The sequence below is a fragment of the Rhinopithecus roxellana genome, chromosome 13 (assembly GCF_007565055.1).
Source record: "Rhinopithecus roxellana isolate Shanxi Qingling chromosome 13, ASM756505v1, whole genome shotgun sequence".
Taxonomy (NCBI): Eukaryota; Metazoa; Chordata; class Mammalia; order Primates; family Cercopithecidae; genus Rhinopithecus; species Rhinopithecus roxellana.
The window spans coordinates 120,690,561-120,710,940 of NC_044561.1; the positions used below are offsets into that span (position 1 = coordinate 120,690,561).

General features: G+C 45.9%; 1 protein-coding gene across 14 annotated transcripts in view; it reads right to left on the bottom strand.

Moving 5' to 3' along the window:
• Positions 1-20,380, bottom strand: part of ZMYND8 (zinc finger MYND-type containing 8) — a 154,798-nt gene that overhangs the window by 87,056 nt on the left and 47,362 nt on the right. For 9 of the 14 annotated variants that reach the window (XM_010384162.2, XM_010384158.2, XM_030914211.1 and 6 more), the window contains 3 exons: positions 17,858-18,006; positions 4,816-5,034; positions 749-862 (listed from right to left, as the gene is read on the bottom strand). In XM_010384162.2, the coding sequence (XP_010382464.1) occupies positions 749-862; positions 4,816-5,034; positions 17,858-18,006 (482 nt within the window). The remainder of the gene's footprint in view (positions 1-748; positions 863-4,815; positions 5,035-17,857; positions 18,007-20,380) is intronic. The other 5 variants (XM_010384163.2, XM_010384161.2, XM_010384159.2 and 2 more) reach the window with 1 other exon arrangement.

A 20,380-nucleotide genomic window follows, 5' to 3' on the forward strand; every position in this document is an offset into this window, starting at 1 on the left:
CTTGTAGTTTAAAAGTGTTTGGCACTTCCCACCCCACTTCTCTTGCTGCCATGTAAGATGTGCCTTGCTACCCCTTCGCCTTCCACCATCACTGTAAGTTTCCTGAGGCCTCCCTAGCCATGCAGAACTGTGAGTCAAATAAACCTCTTTTCTGGCCAGGCACAGGGGCTCATGCCTGTAATCCCAGCACTTTGGGAGGCCGAGGCTGGAGGATCTCTTGAGGTCAGGAGTTTGAGACCAGCCTGGCCAACATGATAAAACCCCGTTTCTACTAAAAATACAAAAAAAAAATTAGCCCATGTGGTGGCGGGAGCCTGTAATCCCACCTACTGGGGAGGCAGAGGCATGAGAATCACTTGAACCTGGGAGGTGGAGGTTACAATGAGCCGAGATGAATCACACCACTGCACTCCAGCCTGGTTGACAGGGCAAGTCTCTGTCTCAAAAACACAAAAAAACAAAAAACCTTTTTTCTTCATAAATTACTCAGTCGCAGGTAATATCTTTAAAATAGTGTGGAAAGAGACTAATGTACCAATTAAACTCCTTTGAGACATACAGTGCTTACTACTACAGAGAATTAACTGAATGGCATCATACCTCATGTGTGATTTACACATACTTGAATTTGGGGACACAAGGAGACCCAAAGAATACGTCAGGTGCCTAAAAAGCTAAGCTATTAACAGAACAAAACATATGTCATTATGTTCATTTACGTTTATACCAAGAGGAACTTTCTTCTTACCCCTGGCTGTTTCATTTTCTGAATGGCAAACTTGAGCAGGTAGGATAACTGTTCAATGGTGAGCATTGTCATGGCTTTACTCTGGGTCTCGATGCATTCTGCTACTGTTATTTTCTACAAGTCAAAGTCATACACAAATGTCCGGTTAGAAAAAAGAAATTACCATCCATGTACTGATTTCTATTTTTTCAGCCAACTCACAGACAAAAAGCAATTCTCATCCAAATGAGACTTGTTGTTTCACTTAGCAAAGACTCCTGGAACAAAATGTAACAGACCTACTGGAACAAAATGTACCATATCAGTGGGTAACTATTAAAAAACCTATCAATTTCCTTATCAGGAAGCATTTTTAGCTCAGGAAGATGACAAAAGATGTGGGGTAGACAGGGGCCTGAAAAATCATTATTATTATAACCTTTAGGTTTCAAAAATGGGATATGAAAGGAAAGGCCAGGTGGGCATGGTGGCTCACGCCTGTAATCCCACCACTTGGGGAGGCTGAGGTGGGTGGATTACTTGAGCCCAGGTGTTGGAGACCAGCCTGGCAACATGGTGAAACTCCATCTCTACAAAAAGTACAAAAATTAGCCAGGCATGGTGGCACGCGTCCATAGTCCCAACTACTTGGGATGCTGAGGTGGGAGGATGGCTTGAGCCTGGGAGGCAGAGGCTGCAGTGAGCCATGATTGCGCCACTGCACTCTAGCCTGGGTGACAGAGTGAGATCCTGTCTCAAAAATATATATGCATAAAAAAAGAAAGTAAAGGCCATGGATGATTTCAGGGTGATTACTTCACAGGATTAATACTTATCAACCATCTATCCTGATCCTCTTAAGGTTCTGGGCTGTCATTCAGGAAACTGACAAGGCATTAATTCAATGACATCACTGATAGAAAGGGACAGACTTCCCTGCAGAAAGATTACAAAGGAAAGCAGTGGACTAATAATACATATGACTTCATTGTCCATCTCCCTTACTTTGAACCCACCTAAGGCGCTGTGTCAAACTACACAAGAAGCACAACCTAACCTAACTGTCTATCTCCATGGGCAATAGATATCAGCTCATAAGGGAAACTCCCATCAAAGAAGAGACCTAGAGGAACGTCTGAAACCAGATTCTGCTATGTAAATCTGGTACTATATCTTAAGGATTCAGAATCCTTATGTAGCAGCAACAACAAAAATAGCAAATTCTGATCATGTCAGGAAACACTCTTTAACCATCTGTGTAGGGAGAGCTGAGAAAAGTTTTCTCCAATTAATTTGGATTCAGTTTCCATTTTTCACATCTCTGGGGCCTCCAAAAGGAACTCTCAGATGTGTCTCGTTGGTTGTCGAGGAAAAGGCCAACACAAGAGTCACTCAGAAGCTGAAAACAGTGCATGACGCACGCATCTATTTGCTTAGCTACCAGAGCCTGCAACATTCAGTCTTCCCAGTTGACTGCCATAACAACTCATCCCTGGAAGAAATTCAGGGCCCAAAATCTCAGACACAGAGCACCTGTTTGTTTGAATCTGGTTTGTTTCCAGGTAACTTATCCATGGCAAACACTTGGGCTGCCTGCCGAACTATCATTCATTCCCTCTCGCCCCGCACTCCTTCTTCCTGGCTGGCAGTGCCTGGTTCCCACAACACAAAAAGCACCACATAAGCAATTTTCAAGGCTTTTTTGTACAAGAACTCGTGATGCAATACTGACCAATGAGCCCAGGGGCAAATCAGCTGGGGGATGATGGACAAATCTTTCTGCCAGATAAAAAGAGATGCAAGGAGAGACACCCTCCTTTTGGGAGAATTTCTGTCTATCCACACATAATACCTGAACCCCAGCAGTCAACTTACGGCTTGGAGAACATGTCACCTCAACAATGAGATGGAAAGCGTCTGGCTCTGAATAAACTCTGGCCTGGCCCTGCCTCTGGGTTCTGATGATAATAAATCCATATTGTTTCAGCCCCGGTTCCATCAGGAACTAGTGCTTGTATTAACAACTATTTTTTGTTGGCTGGGCACAGTGGCTCACACCTGTAATCCCAACAATTTGGGAGGTCGAGGTGGGAGGACCGCTTAAGCCTAGGAGGTCAAGACCAGCCTAGGTAACATAGCAAGATCCTGTCTCTACAAAAGACTTAGTAAGTAGCTAGGTGTGGTGGTGTGTACCTATGGTCCCAGGTACTCAGGAGGCTCAGGTGGGAGGATCACTTGAGCCCAGGTGGTCAGGGCTGCAGTGAGCATGATCTCATTACTGCACTCCAGCCTGGGCAACAGAACAAGACCATGTCTCAAACAAAAATAAAAGAACTATTATTTGCAGCAAAAGCATCCTATCAGAGCTGCTGTCATCTTTGCAATATCATTAAACAACTGGAAAAAGCTGGCCAAGACCAAAGAAAATCGGTGAAGGTTCCAGATCCCATGACAATGTAGTAGAATGGGGTCAGCCTCTGAGTGCAGGAGGACGCCGCTGTACGATGCAAACCCTACATATTTCTCCATCTAGAGTAACCCAAAGAGAATAGCAGCCACCTTTTGCCATATTAGAGAGGACACCATTACAGGATCATCATCATCATATTGATTTGATGTCTACTTTGTTTTTGTGTATTTCTTATTTTTCTCCTCTCCCTACACAAAAGCATGACAGATACTGTCCTATAGCTTGCTTTTTTTCCTACTAAAGGCATCTGGATGATCTTTCCATTTCACATAGAAAGCTTCCTCATTTGAGATCAAACTCCAATATACCTTTTTTTTTCTTTTTTTGAGACATGGCCTTGCTTTATTGTCCAGGCTAGAATGCAGTGGCATGATTACAGCTCACTGCAGCCTCAATCATCTGGGCTCAAGTGATCCTCCAAGCTCACTCTCCCAAGCAGCCAGGACTACAGACACATACCACCATGCCTGGCTAATTTTTTAAAACTTTCTGTAGAGATGGGGGTCTCCCTATGTTGCCCAGACAGGTCTTGAACTCCTGGGATCAAGCAATCCTCCTGCCTCGGTCTCCCAAAGTGCTGGGATTACAGTCATGAGCCACCACATTCAGCCTCCAATGTATTTTTGAATCCAAGAGACATTCCACATCAAATAATTGTGGAGACAACATTTTTATTTTCAGCAATTCAAAACAAACATCAGAGTCGGGGGTCTCCAAGAACAGGAGCCACCTCAGAACGGTGGAAACTCTAATAGTTGGCTTCATAAAGGGTGCCTGGGCTTTGCTATATAGGAGGCATACACACTGCGTGACTACACCCGTGCACTGCTGCCTCTGGCCGTCTGCCTAGAAGGTGTCCCCCAAATGGCTGCATGGCTCACTCCTCTCCTTCATCAAGTCTTTCTCAAATTTTAGTAAGATTTTCCCAGACCACCACATTCAAAATGAAAACACTTTGTACCCCTTTGGACTTCCTATTCCCATCCTCAATTTGTTTTCTTCACAGCACTTTTCTTTTAACTCATTATATGGAACATTATTTATTTTGGTTTTTGTCCTTTTCTGCTGGGGGAAAAAAAAAAAAGATTCATGCCAGTTTTTGTGCACTGTCGAATCCCCAGCACCTAACAGGCACTCAAGAAATACTTGTTGCACAAAAGAAAGCATCAGACGGCCACCACAGGGAACATGCAACCAAACGTGGTCTTCTCAGCTTAGTTACTGCTGACGATTCGATGATGAGGCAGGCAACAACATCCAAGGTGGAGAAGAACAGCAGGAGATCTTTTCAAAATGTGTGAGCCATTCATGATTTAGGAGTTAACTTTCAAAAAGTTCATCATAGAAGATACAGAAACGACGACTACAGATCTCCAAGGAATCCAAAGACTCATGAGAAACCAGAAATAATATTCCGTGCAATTGTCTTTCCAAGAGCTGCAGTACTGCAGCCACTGCCGGTGGTGGTCAAGAAGCGGGTGACCCGGATAGAACAGGTGGAAAGCAAGAAATTTCTCTTTTCCATCTATCCGGATTATTTGTAAATTTAAAAATAAAAGGAAGAAAGAGAAAGGAGAGGAAACGAGGCAGGTAATGCATTCATTCATCAGGAACTAACCTCACATTCAGGACAAAACCAGTCCCCCTCTGGTTCCGATGTCAGTCTCAGACACTTAGCGTGATAAACCCGGGGACAGAGCTCACAGCAAAGGACTTGGCCTTCCCGGTGACAAACCCAGCAGTAGAAATCATTTCGTCCATCCTGCGGTACAACATCAACAGGGTCTGTGGTGAGTGGCTGCTTCATATAGTAAAACGGACCATGTCTTAGTTCTGACTGAAATGTAGGCAAGAAAGACAGGTTTGGTTTCAAAACAAATGTGCATTCTCAAAAGCAATTTGAACAAGTACATCAATAACAACAAAAGAAAATTACAGCATTTCACAAATTCATTAAAAAGCCAAACTATCTTAGGTTACTAAATACTTTATTAGCGAGTTGTTAAAATTATGAAGATTTTTCTTTTTTCTATTTGAAGAGGCCACGATTAAAAGCTGGTATCTAGGAGTTACAAGGCAGCCCTAGCAGAACGGCACACTGCCTACAACCCAGATCTACCTAGGTTCAGATTTTAACTCTACCATTAACCAGGTGCATGACCTTGGACAAGTCTCTTAACCTCTCAGCTTCAATTTTCTCATCTGTAAAATGGAGATGATAATACCTAACACTTCATGGTACTGTGTTGCTATTAAATGGGGTGATATAATCTACACCTACTGATCAAAATGCCACCATACTAACAGTGCCAATGTGGTTGGAAGCCCAGCTTACGGAAGTCCCAGTTTACAAAGCCAATAAAAGCGCAGTAGTTTGCCCTGGGATTCTTTAAATGGCAGACATTTAGAGAACAGATCAATAGCGTTTGAGTCACCAAAAAATGGTTATCTTTTTTATTTCTTTTTTTTTTTCCTTCAGAGACGGAGTCTCGCTCTGGCACCCAGGCTGGAGTGCAGTGGAGTGATCTCAGCTCACTGCAACCTCCGCCTCCCGGATTCAAGCCATTCTCCTGTCTCAGCCTCCCGAGTAGCTGGGACTACAGGTGTGTGCTATCACGCCTGGCTAATTTTCATAATTTTAGTAGAGATGGGGTTTCACCATGTTAGCCAGGCTGGTCTCCATCTCCTGACCTCGTGATCCGCCCACCTCGGCCTCCCAAAGTGCTGGGATTACAGGCGTGAGTCACTGCACCCGGCCAGTTATCTAATTTTTAAGTTTACCCCAATACATAAAGTGTTTATGAGCCAACAAAAGGCTTCCTAAAGCCATAATTCTTGAACATGGTAGTTCCTTGTTTTTGCCAGGGAGCCATCCCTCTTATTTGACATCAGCAATGGCAGGAAGATGAGATGGGTGGCCAACTCATGGGAGCTCGACCTCTTCCTGGTGTATTATGGTATATTATGGAATATTATGTTATATTATGGAATCCAGCAAAGCCACACTTGAACATAAAAAGTCACTCAGGAGAGATTCATAATGAAAATGTCTATCAGAAACGAATACGAAATCCTATTTAGGAAGTACATGTGTAAGTCCAGTGGGAAGACATGGTAACTAGCTGTGTGGTCTTAGGAAAGCAACTCAACCCACTTTGAGCCTCAGTTCCCTGGCAATAAAACCATGGAGGACAGTTTATCCACAACCATATTCCCCACCCTTGAATAAATCTCACTGTATAACACGTTTCTTTTCTGTCCTTCAGTAAAACACGATGGTGTTCTCCATAAATATCTTCTATGTTGTTGAGATCCTGCATACTTTTTGATGATACCACGAATGGGGATTTACTAAACGGTTATCGATGATACATAGAAATGTTGTCAGATTTCTAATACCGACCTCATATATAGACAGTTCCAATAGTTTATTGACTGAAAATCATAACTCTAAGTAACATCGGTTTTGTCTTTTCCTGTCTAATACTTGAACGTTACTTTTTGTTTTTTTGTTTTTGAGAAGGAGTTTCGCTCTGTCTCCCAGGCTGGAGTGCAGTGGCCGGATCTCAGCTCACTGCAAGCTCCGCCTCCCAGGTTTACACCATTTTCCTGCCTCAGCCTCCTGAGTAGCTGGGACTACAGGCGCCCGCCACCTCGCCCGGCTAGTTTTTTGTATTTTTTAGTAGAGATAGGGTTTCACTATGTTAGCCAGGATGGTCTCGACCTCCTGACCTCGTGATCCGCCCGTCTCGGCCTCCCAAAGTGCTGGGATTACAGGCTTGAGCCACCGTGCCCAGCCGTTACTTTTCTTTTTAATGGCTAGGACCTCCAAAATAATGTGCAAGAGTTGCCAAGATGGCAGGCACCCATATCTTGTTCCCAGCTTTTATTATGAGGTTTTGTTTAGTATTTGAGACAGGGTCTTGCTCTGTTGCCTAGGCTGGAGTGCAGTGGCAGGATCTCGGCTCACTGTAACCTCCACCTCTGAGGCTCCAGCAATCCTCCAGCCTCAGCCTCCCAAGTAGCTGGGACTACAGGTGAGCGCCACCGTGCACAACTAATTTTGTGCGTGTGTGTCTGTGTGCTTTTTTCTTTTTTTTTTTTTTTTTTTTTTTTTTTTTTTTTTTTGTGGAGACTGGGTTTCACCATGTTACCCAGCCTGGTATTAAAAGGTTTTACTGTTCCCAAATGCCTGGTATTTCCACAATCGTTGATGAAGAGCTTGTAGATGCTTGTTTAGCAGATCTTTGTAAACCAATGTTTCTAAGCCTCTCTATTCTCATTTCTGCAAAGTAAGTAGCTAATACTTATAAATGTGATTGTATAATCCTTTTTTTTTTTTTTTTTTTTGAGATGGTGTTTCGCTCTTATTGCCCAGGCTGGAGTGCAATGGTGCAATCTCGGCTCACTGCAACCTCTGCCTCCTAGGTTCAAGTGATTCTCCTGCCTCAGCCTCCTGAGTAGCTGGGATAACAGGCACCCACCACCACATCCAGGTAATTTTTTGTATTTTTAGTAGAGACGGGGTTTCACCATGTTGGCCATGATGGTCTCGAACTCCTGGCCTCAGGTGATCTGCCCACCTCTACCTCCCAGACTGCTGGGATTATAGGCGTTAGCTGCTGCTCCTGGTTGCATAATTCTTTAGCCCAGTTATTTCCCTGTGTCCTATCAACTTTTAAGATAGCACTCTACTTGGTTTCCAGGGAATACCAATATCACTGCTACAATATTTTTTTCATGTTACATTGTCAGCATGCTGTTGCACACCATCTTCATTTTATCCTGACAATCACCCAAAAAGGTACTAAGAGCAATCCCTAATGAGAAAATCAGAAATCGAAAATGCTCCAAAATCCTTAAGTTTTTGAGCACTAACATGAAGCCACAAGTGGAAAATTCCACATCTGACCTCTTGTGATGAGTCACATATATTATTTAAAATATTGTATAAATTTACCTTCAGGCTATATGTATAAGGTATGTGATATGGTTTGGCTGCATCCCCACCCAAATCTTATCTTGATTTGTAATTCCCATAATCCCCACATGTCATGGGAGGGACCCCGTGGGAGGTAATTGAATCATGGAAGTGGTTACCTCCATGATGTTCTGGTGATAGTAAGTTCTCACAAGATCTGATGGTTTTATAAGGAGTTTCCCCCCTCTTCTCTCCGCATTTCTCCTTGAAGCAGCCATGTGAAGGACATGTTTGCTTCCCTTCCCCACCTTGATTTTACGTTTCCTGAGGCCTCCCCAGCCATGCTGAACTGTGAGTCAAACTGCCTTCCTTTATACATTACCCAGTCTCGGGTATGTCTTTATTAGCAGCATGAGAACAAACAAACTAATATAGTATGTATGAAACATAAATGAATTTTATGTTTAGACCAGGCATGGTGGCTCACGCCTGTAACAGCACTTTGGGAGGCCGAGACGGGTGGATCACCTGAGGTCAGGAGTTCCAGAACAGCCTAGGCAACATGGTGAAACTCTATCTCTACAAAAAATATAAAAATTAATGGACAAACCTGTGCATTAAGGCATGGTGGCACATGCCTGTAATCCCAGCTCCTCAGGAGGCTGAGGCAGAAGAACTGCTTCAACCCAGGAGGCAGAGGTTGTAGTGAGTCAAGATGATGCCACTGCACTCCAGCCTCCAGGGCAAGACATCATCATCTCAAAATATCTATGTGTTTAGGCTTGGGTCCCATCCCCGAGATACCTCACTACGTATATGCAAATATTCCAAATTAAAAAATAAAAAAAAAAAAAAACTAAAAAACACTCTGGTCCCAAGCATGAATAAGGGATACCCAACCCGTACTAGTCTTACTTGACATGTAGAAAAACTTGGTTACAGGCCGCCAGTGGCTCAAGCCTGTAATCCCAGCACTTTGGGAGGCCGAGACGGGCAGATCACGAGGTCAGGAGATCGAGACCATCCTGGCTAACACGGTGAAACCCCGTCTCTACTAAAAAATACAAGAAAAAACTAGCCGGGCGAGGTGGCGGCACCTGTAGTCCCAGCTACCCGGGAGGCTGAGGCAGGAGAATGGCGTAAACCTGGGAGGCAGAGCTTTCAGTGAGCTGAGATCCGGCCACAGCACTCCAGCCTGGGTGACAGAGCGAGACTCCGTCTCAAAAAAAAAAAAAAAAAGAAAAACTTGGTTACTTGGTTAAAGAGATTTATCTGATCTTGGAGCCCAGAGCAAAGACTCAAACCTGGGTCTCCCGGCACACCCTCTCTTCCCTGTAGCCCTCACAAGACAATGCTGAATCCAGGAGAGGGTGCGTTGACTTAGAGACCCCCTCAGAGAACATTATCTGTAATGCAAACTAAGTTCAGCTTAATGCACAAACCTAGAGGGAAAAAACATCTGAAATATAAGATGACTACTAAAAACCTGACAGAAGGGGACATGAACAGCATCCAGAGCACGGGCTCTCAACCTTGGTACTGGTGACACTGGGGGCCAGAAAAGTCTTTGTTGTGGGAGACGTCCTGTGCATTGCAGGGAAGGTAGAAGCATACCTGGCTAGATTCCAGTAACACTCTAACACTGTCACACACCTAAAATTAGGACATCCAAAAACGTCTCCAGACTTTGCCTAATGTCCCTTGGAGGGCAAAACTGTCCCTAGTTGAGAACCACTAATGTAGAGGGTCTGCTATCTGCCCAGGAAAATAGTTGCTTTGAATTTATTGTAGGGGTATGCTGGTGCTGAAGAGGAGATGGGGAAGGAGCAGCAGGAAGGGGAAGAGAGGGCGGGGAATTCCTGTTGAAAGATTAACTATACATACCAAGCAAGCAGAACTATTTCCCTTTTTTCTTTCTTTTTTTTTTCCTTTTCTTTTTTTCAGAACTACTTCTAACCTCAGTGGGGTCTTCAAGGATGCTACTGTGGTTTTTGTAAGATAACACTAAGCCGTATTTTCAGTATCTGACTTCTTTTCAGTAAGTTAATAATAGGATAGGAAGAGTTGTTAAGAAGCTAGAAGAATTGGCCAGGCGCAGTGGCTCATGCCTGTAATCCCAGCACTTTCGGAAGCCAAGGCGGGTGGATCACCTCAGGTCCGGAGCTCCAGACCAGCCTGGCCAACATGGTGAAACCCCGTCTCTACTAAAACTACAGGTGGGCGCCTGTGGTCCCAGCTACTCAGGAGGCTGAGGCAGGAAGAAGTGCTTGAACCCGGGAGGCAGAGGTTGTGGTGAGCCAAGATTGCACCATTGCACTCCAGCCTGGGCAACAGTGCGAGACTCTGTCACAAAAAAAGAGAAGCTGGAAGAATCAAATATAACTGCTCATCTCCCTAACCAGCAACTCAAGTCCTCTCTGTCTGACATTAGCTGAGGTACTGATCCTTCAGAATTAAGTTTCTCCTGGTGCTCCCCTCTCAACCCCACTACCCTCTGGCTGGGGCTGGGTGCCCCTAGGAGAATACTGAGGACTGCCTGGCTGCTCCATACTCTTTTCAGAAGATTTTCTCCGGCCGGGCGCGGTGGCTCAAGCCTGTAATCCCAGCACTTTGGGAGGCCGAGACGGGCGGATCATGAGGTCAGGAGATCGAGACCATCCTGGCTAATACGGTGAAACCCCGTCTCTACTAAAAAATACAAAAAACTAGCCGGGCGAAGAGGCGGGCGCCTGTAGTCCCAGCTACTCGGGAGGCTGAGACCGGAGAATGGCGTGAACCCGGGAGGCGGAGCTTGCAGTGAGCTGAGAGCCGGCCACTGCACTCCAGCCTGGACGGCAGAGCAAGACTCCGTCTCAAAAAAAAAAAAAAAAGAAAAAAGAAGAAGATTTTCTCCTTTCCTGAAGCAGCAGCAGTTGCTGAGAGCAGATGCCTGGTTAATCTCCTTATCAATCAGATATTTTCCTTATTGTAAGTGTTTTCTGTTCCATAAAAATAATCTGATAACAAATATGGAACATTTTAAAAAGGGAAAGCAAATCATTTCTGAGTTATGATTTTTTTCCCCTACATGTATAGTATGTGTTACCAGTCTGATAACTAGGGAAACAGGTTGCAACCTGTGTTATCATGGAATATTTGCAGGTTATTATGGGATACTGCAGGAGAGAAAATCTTCTTATTTCCCTACTCCTTCCACAGGCTGGCTAACAAGAAAATAGAAAAGGCCCTGTCTATTTGCTTCTGGAATACCTTCAATGACACCAGGAAACGGCAAACTTTTCCTATAAAGGCTTCTATAAGGATAGTAAAGCCGGGCGCGGTGGCTCAAGCCTGTAATCCCAGCACTTTGGGAGGCCGAGACGGGCGGATCATGAGGTCAGGAAATCGAGACCATCCTGGCTAAAATGGTGAAACCCCGTTTCTACTAAAAACTACAAAAAACTAGCTGGGCGAGGTGGCGGGCGCTTGTAGTCCCAGCTACCCCGGAGGCTGAAGCAGGAGAATGGCGTGAACCCGGGAGGCGGAGCTTGCAGTGAGCTGAGATCCGGCCACTGCACTCCAGCCTGGGTGACAGAGCGAGACTCCGTCTCAAAAAAAAAAAAAAAAGGATAGTAAATACTTGAGGCTTTGCAGGCCATTAGGTCTCTATTGCGAATACTCAATTTAGCCACTGTAGCACAAAAGCACGCACAGATAGTACATAAATGAATGACTGTAGCTGTGTGCCAATAAAACTTTACAAACACAGGCTTCAGGCAGCATCTGGCCCACAGGCTGTAGCTGCAGACACCTGGTCTACATAAACCAGAGTATGGGTTCTCTGGCTGTGTGTGAACACAAGGTCCATGTGTGGAGTATGAGGACCACAGACTCCAGTTCCTACAGAGGCCACACAGGGACCATACCTGAGTGAAAAAAACCACAGCTTCAGCTCTCATTCTCCTACATCTGGTAAAAGCACGAATACTGTGAAGTATGTAAGAAAAAACCACCTAGCCCTGGAGTGTGAGGATGCACTGGCACTCAATCTCGAAGTGGGGAAGACAGCAGGGCTGGGCAGAGCTCAGACCCATCTTACAGAGGCAGCCCCCACTCAGCTCCAGTGATCCAGGGAGTTGGGCAGACACACACACTCCTAGTGTTGCCTGACCTTGGGGAGAAACTGGCAATCCCTGCACTCCCCTGAACTGTCTCAACTGTTAATACACTGTCTCAGCCAAACAAAAGACTTCTGTGGGCCTGGTGCAGTGGTTCACGCATGTAATCCCACCAATCTGGGAGAATGAAGTGGGAGAATAGCTTGAGCCCAGGAGTTGGAGACCAGCCTGGGCAACAAGACCCTGTATCTAGAAAAAGTTAAAAAAAAAAAAAAAAAAAAAATTAGCCAGGCATGGTGGGGCACACCTATAGACCCAGCTACTTGGGAGGCGGAGGTGGGAGGACTGCTTGAGCCCAGGAGGTCAAGGCTGTAGTGAGCCACAATGACACCACTGTAGTCCAGCAGCCTGGGCAACAGAGCAAAGTCCTATCTCTTTTTTGTTTTTTTGTTTTTTTCCTGATACAGAGTCTTGCTCTGTCAGCCAGGCTGGAGTGCAGTGGTGTGATATTGGTTCACTACAACCTCCGAGGTTCAAGCGATTCTCCTGTCTCAGCCTCCCGAGCAGCCAGGATTACAGGTGTGCACAACCACGGTTGGCTAATTTTTGTATTTTTAGTAGAGACGAGGTTTTACCATGTTATTCAGGCTGGTCTCAAACTCCTGGCCTCAGGTGATCCACCCACCTTAGCCTCCCAAAGTGCTGGGATTACAGGCGTGAGCCACCAAGCCTGGCCCTGCAAAGCCTTGTCTCTTTTAAAAAAAAAAAAGAAAAAAAAGAAAGAAAAGAAAGACTTCTGTGAAATGTCCCAGTGTGTAGGACAACGTGTGGGCCCAAGAAAATAAGTACTAGTAAAAACAAAACAAAACAAAAAAAATTAAAAATAAATTAAAAACATAAAAAAAAAAAAGAAAATAAGTACTAGCCACTCATTCATGATATGTAGACACCCTGTACTCAGAGAAGGTGAAGAGGGGCTCCATCATTTCTTTGCTATTTTTGATCAAAGACACACCTAAGGCCATTCTGTACAAATCTGCTGGCACGTTATCTCTCAATCCTTTAATGCAAGGGAAAAAACCAAAACACCTCCCAAAAGGACGTTTGAACTCAAATGTGTCAGCACTAAAGAGCAGAGTGGTATTTATCTGTAAAGACCCTGACGTCATTTTGGGCAAGGTATTTCTTGCCCCATATACTACAGGACATCCATTTAGCAACCTGATCCTCCTCCACAAAATGCCGGGAGCATCTTCCCATGCATTCTCAAACCCTTCAAAGGGTGAAAACACTGGACCAAAGGTCTTTAGAAAATGCATGGTAAACCTTAGGATGCTTTTAAACCCTGAAAATAAAATGTGTTTTAAAGCTCTTCTTTAAACTTCTGGCTCGGTGCAGTGGTTCATGCCTGTAATCTCAACACTTTGGGAAGTTGAAGCAGGAGAATCACTTCAGCCCAGGAGTTCGAGACCAACCTGGACAAGAAAGTGAGACCTCATCTCTGTAACAAAATCAAAAAACCAAACCGCTGTGCCAACAGGTGCTCAAAGTCCCAGCTACTTGGGAGGCTGAAGGAAGAGAACTGCTTGAGCCGGGGAGGTCGAGGCTGCAGAGCCGAGGAGGTTGAGGTTGCAGCGAGCCGTGATCATGTCACTGCACTCCAGCCTGGGCAGCAGAGTGAGAACCTGTCTCAAAAAATAAAAATAAGCTTCCCTAAAATGAATTCCTAATATATGATAAATGGGTGGAATAGGGACCAAACTTAAAACGCATCCCGTATTTCCACATGGTAATAAAACATCTCTACCAAAATGGAGATATATGAATTGTCTTTTTCTTTTTTTTTGAGACAGAGTCTCACTCTGTCGCCCAGGCTGCAGTGCAGTGACACAATCTCAGCTCACTGCAACCTCTGCCTTCCAGGTTCAAGGGATTCTCCTGCCTCAGCCTCCCAAGTAGCTGAGATTATAGTCCTGAGCCACCACGCCCAGCCTATTTGCTCTTTATGAGGTGCGAATGGCTTTCTTTCTAGAACAAGGGAACAAAGAAGAGAAACTAAAGTGAAGAAAGAGAGGAAGACAGTGGAGAATCTTCACACATGCCAAAGTCACAAGAACATGGACATGGAAAGAAATTCAGAGACGACAGGGAAGGGTGGGGAGTGTGGCAAACAAGCAACCACAGGCCTGTGTCTAAAAGGGCAGGCTTGACTTAGCTCCAGCTGTTGCTAGATTTTGCTGAGTGCTATGGTCTGAATGCTTGTGTGCCTCCCAAATTTCTATGTTGACATTCTAACCCCAAGGTGATGGCATTAGAGAAGTGGGGCCTTGAGAGGTGATCAGGGCCCTGCCCTCATGAATGGGATTAGTGCTCTTATAAAAAGGGACCCCGGAACTTGGTCAGGCGCGGTAGCTCACGCCTGTAATCCCAGCACTTTGGGAGGCCGAGGCGGGTGGATTACCTGGGGTCAGGAGTTTGAGACCAGCAGGGCCAACATGGCGAAACCCCGTCTCTATTAAACATACAAAAAAAAAAAAAAAATTAGCCAGGTGTGGTGGCGCATGCCTGTAATCCCAGCTACTCAGGAGGCTGAGGCAGGAGAATCGCTTGAACCCAGGAGGCGCAGGTTGCAGTGAGCTGAGATTGCGCCATTGTACTCCAGCCTGGGCAACGAGAGAGAAACTCTGTCTCAAAAAATAAATAAATAAATAAATAAAGGAACCCCGGAGAGCCCAGGTACTCAGGAGGCTGAGGCAGGAGGATAACTTGAGTGTCCAACTTGAGCAATATAGCAAGACCCCATCTCTTAAAAGAGGGTAGGCCGGGCACAGTGGCTCACGCCTGAGGTCAGGAATTCAATACCAGCCTGGCCAGCATGGTGAAACCCTGTCTCTACTGAAAATACAAAAATTAGCTGGGCATGGTGGCAGGCGCCTGTAATCCCAGCTACGCAGTGGCTGGGACACAAGAATCGCTTGAACCTGGGAGGCAGAGGTTGCAGAAAGCCAAGATCGCGCCATTGCACTCCAACCTCAGCAACAAGAGTGAAACTCCGTCTCAAATTAAAAAGTAAGGCCAGGCGCGGTGGCTCACGCCTGTAATTTCATCACTTTGGGAGGCTAAGGCAGGTGGATCACAAGGTCAGGAGTTCGAGAGCAGCCTGGCCAAGATGGAGAAACTCCATCTTTACTAAAAATAAAAAATTTAACTGGGTGCAGTGGCAGATGCCTATAATCCCAGCTATTCAGGAGGTTGAGGGAGGAGAATTGCTTGAACCTGGGAGGTGGAGGTTGCAGTGAGCCGAGATCATACCACTGCACTCCAGCCTGGGTGACAGAACAAGACTTCATCTCAAAAAAAAAAAAAAAAATTGAAAAACTCAGTTCCTCAGTCACTTGCCATTTTCAAGTACTGAAGAGCCACGTGTGACCTATGGCTACCATCTTGGACGTGAGGTTTTTTTTGTTTGTTTGTTTGAGATAGAGTCTCGCTCTGTCGCCCAGGCTCGAGTGCAGTGGCGCCATCTCAGCTCACTGCAAGTTCCACCTCCCGGGTTCAAGCAATTTACAGGTGTGCGCTACCACGCCTGGCTAATTTTTTGTATTTTTAGTAGGGACAGGGTTCTTGCCACATTGGCCAGACTGGTCTCAAACTCCTGACCTCAGGCGATCCATTCGCCTCGGCCTCCCAAAGTGCTGGGATTACAGGCATGAGCCACCGCGCCCGGTGGACATGAGCATTTTTACAGGAATTGTTTATTTCATATATAGATTGTATGATTATTCTACTTAGCACAGAAACTGACTTTATGTTTCATTTTTAATATTGCTATTTATGGCATTTAGCTCAATGTTCACAACCCTATGAAATTCATGGTAGTAGTATCATTATCCCCATTTCAGTAGATGAGAAAACTAGGCACAAAAGAGGTTAACTTGCCCACAGCCACACAGCAAAAGCAGGGCTGGCATTTCACTATGTAATTTTGAAAGTGAAAATAGATTCATGCTCAGAAAGACACACCTCTCACAGGCCTGGGTATTTAACCGTTGCTACGTCTCCTTCCATGGAAGCAACAATCTTGTTTAATTCAACTTTCCATCCCCAGGGCCCACTCCTCTACTCAATAATGCACAAAATGGATGAATGCATCCCTAGGAATCACTGCTAAAGAACAAGTGACATCAGAACCAATGGGACACTGTTTCCTTCAGTGCTATGAGATCTGACTTCATAGTCCAGGAGGATAGATACAATCCACCAGTAAGTCCACTAAAATGCCTCTCCATTTTTGTAATCGGAAGAGTATCTAGCCTGCCCCAGAATTCTAAAGCCAGAAGGTCCCTTAGAAAAGATCCATGGCCGGGCGCGGTGGCTCAAGCCTGTAATCCCAGCACTTTGGGAGGCCGAGACGGGCGGATCACGAGGTCAGAAGATCGAGACCATCCTGGCTAACTCAGTGAAACCCCGTCTCTACTACAAAATACAAAAAATTAGCCGGGCGAGGTGGTGGGCGCCTGTAGTCCCAGCTACTCGGAGGCTGAGGCCGGAGAATGGCATAAACCCGGGAGGCGGAGCTTGCAGTGAGCTGAGAACCGGCCACTGCACTCCAGCCCTGGCCACTGCACTCCAGCCCGGGGGACAGAGCGAAACTCCGTCTCAAACAAAAAAAAAAGAAAAAGAAAAAAAAAAAAGAAAGAAAGAAAACATCCAAACAGTGAACGGATTTTTCCTATCTGGCTGACTGGTGCTAGCTGCCAAGGGAGGGTGGGTTCTGGAAAGAATCCCGTGTGCTTCCATGAAAATGAACTGTGACCAATTACCTAAGTCTGCCCCTGGCAATGCCTCTTAACAGAGACCTAAACCCTTTTTTTTTTTTTTTTTTTTTTCTGAGATGGAGTCTCGCTCTGTCACCAGGCTGGAGTGCAGTGGTGCAATCTCGGCTCACTGCAACCTCCGTCTCCCAGGTTCAGAACGGCACTTCTCCTGCCTCAGCCTCCTGAGTAGCTGGGACTACAGGCGTATGCAACCACACCCAGCTAATTTTTTTGTATTTTTAGTACAGACGGGGTTTCACCATGTTGGCTAGGATGGTCTCCATCTCTTGACCTCGTGATCCACCCACCTCAGCCTCCCAAAGTGCTGGGGTTACAGGCATGAGTTACCACGCCCGGTCTCTAAACCCTTCATTTTACAGATGAGAAAACTGAGGCCAGAAGGGAACTTGCCTCAGCCAAGCAACCACTTCCAGATACAGCTGAGAACTAGTCCTATGGACATGGCCCAGGAGGGGAAAACTCCTCAGGCCACAAGGGAAAAACAGTCCTAAAAGCATGAAAAAAAAAAAAAAAAAAAAAAAAAAAAACCTAATACAAGGAAATGCCCCAAACCCTAAAGAATTACATACCCTCATCTCATCTGGGTCCCTGCTCTGTCCCCGAAACAGATCTGAAAACCCACTGGAAATTTCTACACAGGCCCATTTTGAGCCACCTTTTTTTATCCAAGGCAAATGCCAGCCAGTGCAAGGCAGTTAGCTCAATGCCAAGAAAGCTGGCGTTTACAAGGACCCAGAGAGGTTCAGCGCTACTGGCTGGCCTCTGTCCCGGCAGTGAGGACGTGGTTCCAGGCAGCTGCTTTACCTGCTCCTTATTGTTACTGTTCAGTAAGCCAGGTTTCTTTTTCTTTTTAATGGGGCTTGTTGATGTGTCCTGCGGCGAGTGGCCATTGGAAGAATGTGGAGGGCTGGGGAACTTTCTTTTCTGGGCTGTTCTCTCTGCAGAGCCAGGATCTGAAAGAGATACAGGACCACACGTTTTAAAGCAGTCAGGGAGGCCTGGGCCCCACAGGGAGGAGGTGTGGAGGAACAGAGTGTGGGAACAAAGTGCCTTCTGTCCCCCAACTCCCGAAGCCACTTCAGTGTTCATTCTCCCAGAATATACGTGCCCCCTTCTTGGCTGTCTGCCTCAACAGTCAGACAAGTATTTCTTCGACCTATATAACATTTTTGTAAAATCTTTGTTTGTGGCCAAGATGCAAAAATCAGGAAACTTGGCCGGGCGCGGTGGCTCAAGCCTGTAATCCCAGCACTTTGGGAGGCCGAGACGGGTGGATCACGAGGTCAGGAGATCGAGACCATCCTGGTCTACACGGTGAAACCCCGTCTCTACTAAAAAATACAAAAAACTAGCCGGGCGAGATGGCGGGCACCTGTAGTCCCAGCTACTCGGGAGGCTGAGGCAGGAGAATGGCTTAAACCCGGGAGGCGGAGCTTGCAGTGAGCTGAGATCCGGCCACTGCACTCCAGCCTGGGTGACAGAGCGAGACTCCGTCTCAAAAAAAAAAAAAAAAAAAAAAAAAAAATCAGGAAACTTCATATAATAACACCTAGATTTTTCACTTTTCTTAAAAAAACAGATTAGGAGGGCCGGGCACGGTGGCTCACACCTGTAATCACAGCACTTTGGGAGGCCAAAGTGGGCAGATCACAAGGTCAAGAGTTCAAGACCAGCCTGGCCAACAGGGTGAAACCCCATCTCTACTAAGAGTACAAAAATTAGCCGGGTGTGGTGGCTGGCACATGCCTTTAATCCCAGCTACTCTGGAGGCTGAGGCAGGAGAACTGCTTGAACCCGGGAGGCTGAGGTTTCAGTGAGCCGAGATTGCACCACTGCACTCCAGCCTGGGCAACAGGGCAAGCCTCCGACTCGAAAAAAAAAAAAAAAACAGATTAGGACCTGCAGGCCCCCAAAGCACCAGATACAGCTGAGTAACAGCTACCCCACTTTTAGATGGAAACATGCGCAATTGCCACTCTTCCCCACTATGTCCCTGCTGATGAGACCAAGGCCAACCTGCCAAGAGTCACACAGGCGCCAGTGTTGTTCTTACCCCAGATAAACATGACTTCTCCATGCCCACGCCTGATTGCAAAAACAGGAAACCAAAGAAGATAGATCAGGAAGGCTACATACTTCAAGGAAATGAAGGCACACATTCTCCTTTGTGGAAAACAACATCATTTATTCGTGTTTAGTAGGCTATGTACTGTAACTGTGTGAAAAGAACATACCCCACCCACTGGGAAGTTTCCGTGGCCCCACCACCACTGGGCCTTGTGTTTGAGACCCTCCTCCAAAAAGATCAATACAAATTACATCCTTGTGGATTCTCACCTGGAAAATGCCAGCCCCAGTCTTGTTCATGCACCCCTTGTTTTCCTCTTTCAGCATTTCATTTAAACACATGTACACTTCAGTCAGGCACAGTGGCTCACACCTGTAAACCCCAGCACCTTCGGAGGCCGAGGCAGGCGGATCATCTGAGGTCACAAGATCAAGACCAGCCTGGCCAACATGGTAAAACCATGGTAACGAGATCAAGACCAGCTGCGCCAACATGGTAAAACCAGTCCTCTGTTTGCAGATGTTTGTTTCAAGTGCTTTGGGTACACCCCACAGTGAAGTCATCTTGCCTTTGCTCCTTTTCCACTGTATTTGTAGAGTGTGTTTCTAGAGGAGACTGTTGGATCAAAGGCCAAGTGGAGAAAAAGTTTTCACGAACAATGGCGGGAGGTCACAAGATCAAGACCAGCCTGGCCAACATGGTAAAACCCCGTCTCTACTAAAAATACAAAAAAAATTAGCTGGGTGTGGTGGCAAACGCATGTAATCCCAGCTACTTGGGAGACTGAGGCAGGAGAATTGCTTGAACTCGGGAGGCAGAGATTGCAATGAGCTGAGATCATGCCATTGCAACATGGGCAGGGGCAACAAAAGTGAGACTCTGTCTCAAAAATGATTAAAAAAATACATAAACACATGTACACTTCTACTACCATCCACTCAATCTTCACCTCCAAGGACTTGAATCCACTCCATGCCGCATGGTGGTCTTGGTAACTTAGGGACGACATAATGACACAACCTGGTGCAACCGACATCCTGAGGAATGAAAGCTACGAATACTACAAGAGGGGTGAGCTGTGCCAAGACCATAGGAGGATGGGGTGGGATGGGACGTGAAATCCGGAAAGATGTCAATTACCAAAGATGCTCCTGCCCCAGTTTTACCACTCAGCATGTAGGCTGCATGATGCATCTGTCTCCCTGCCTGCAGGAGAGTCACTGAGGGCAGACTGACAGCATCCAATGTGGTTCACGCAA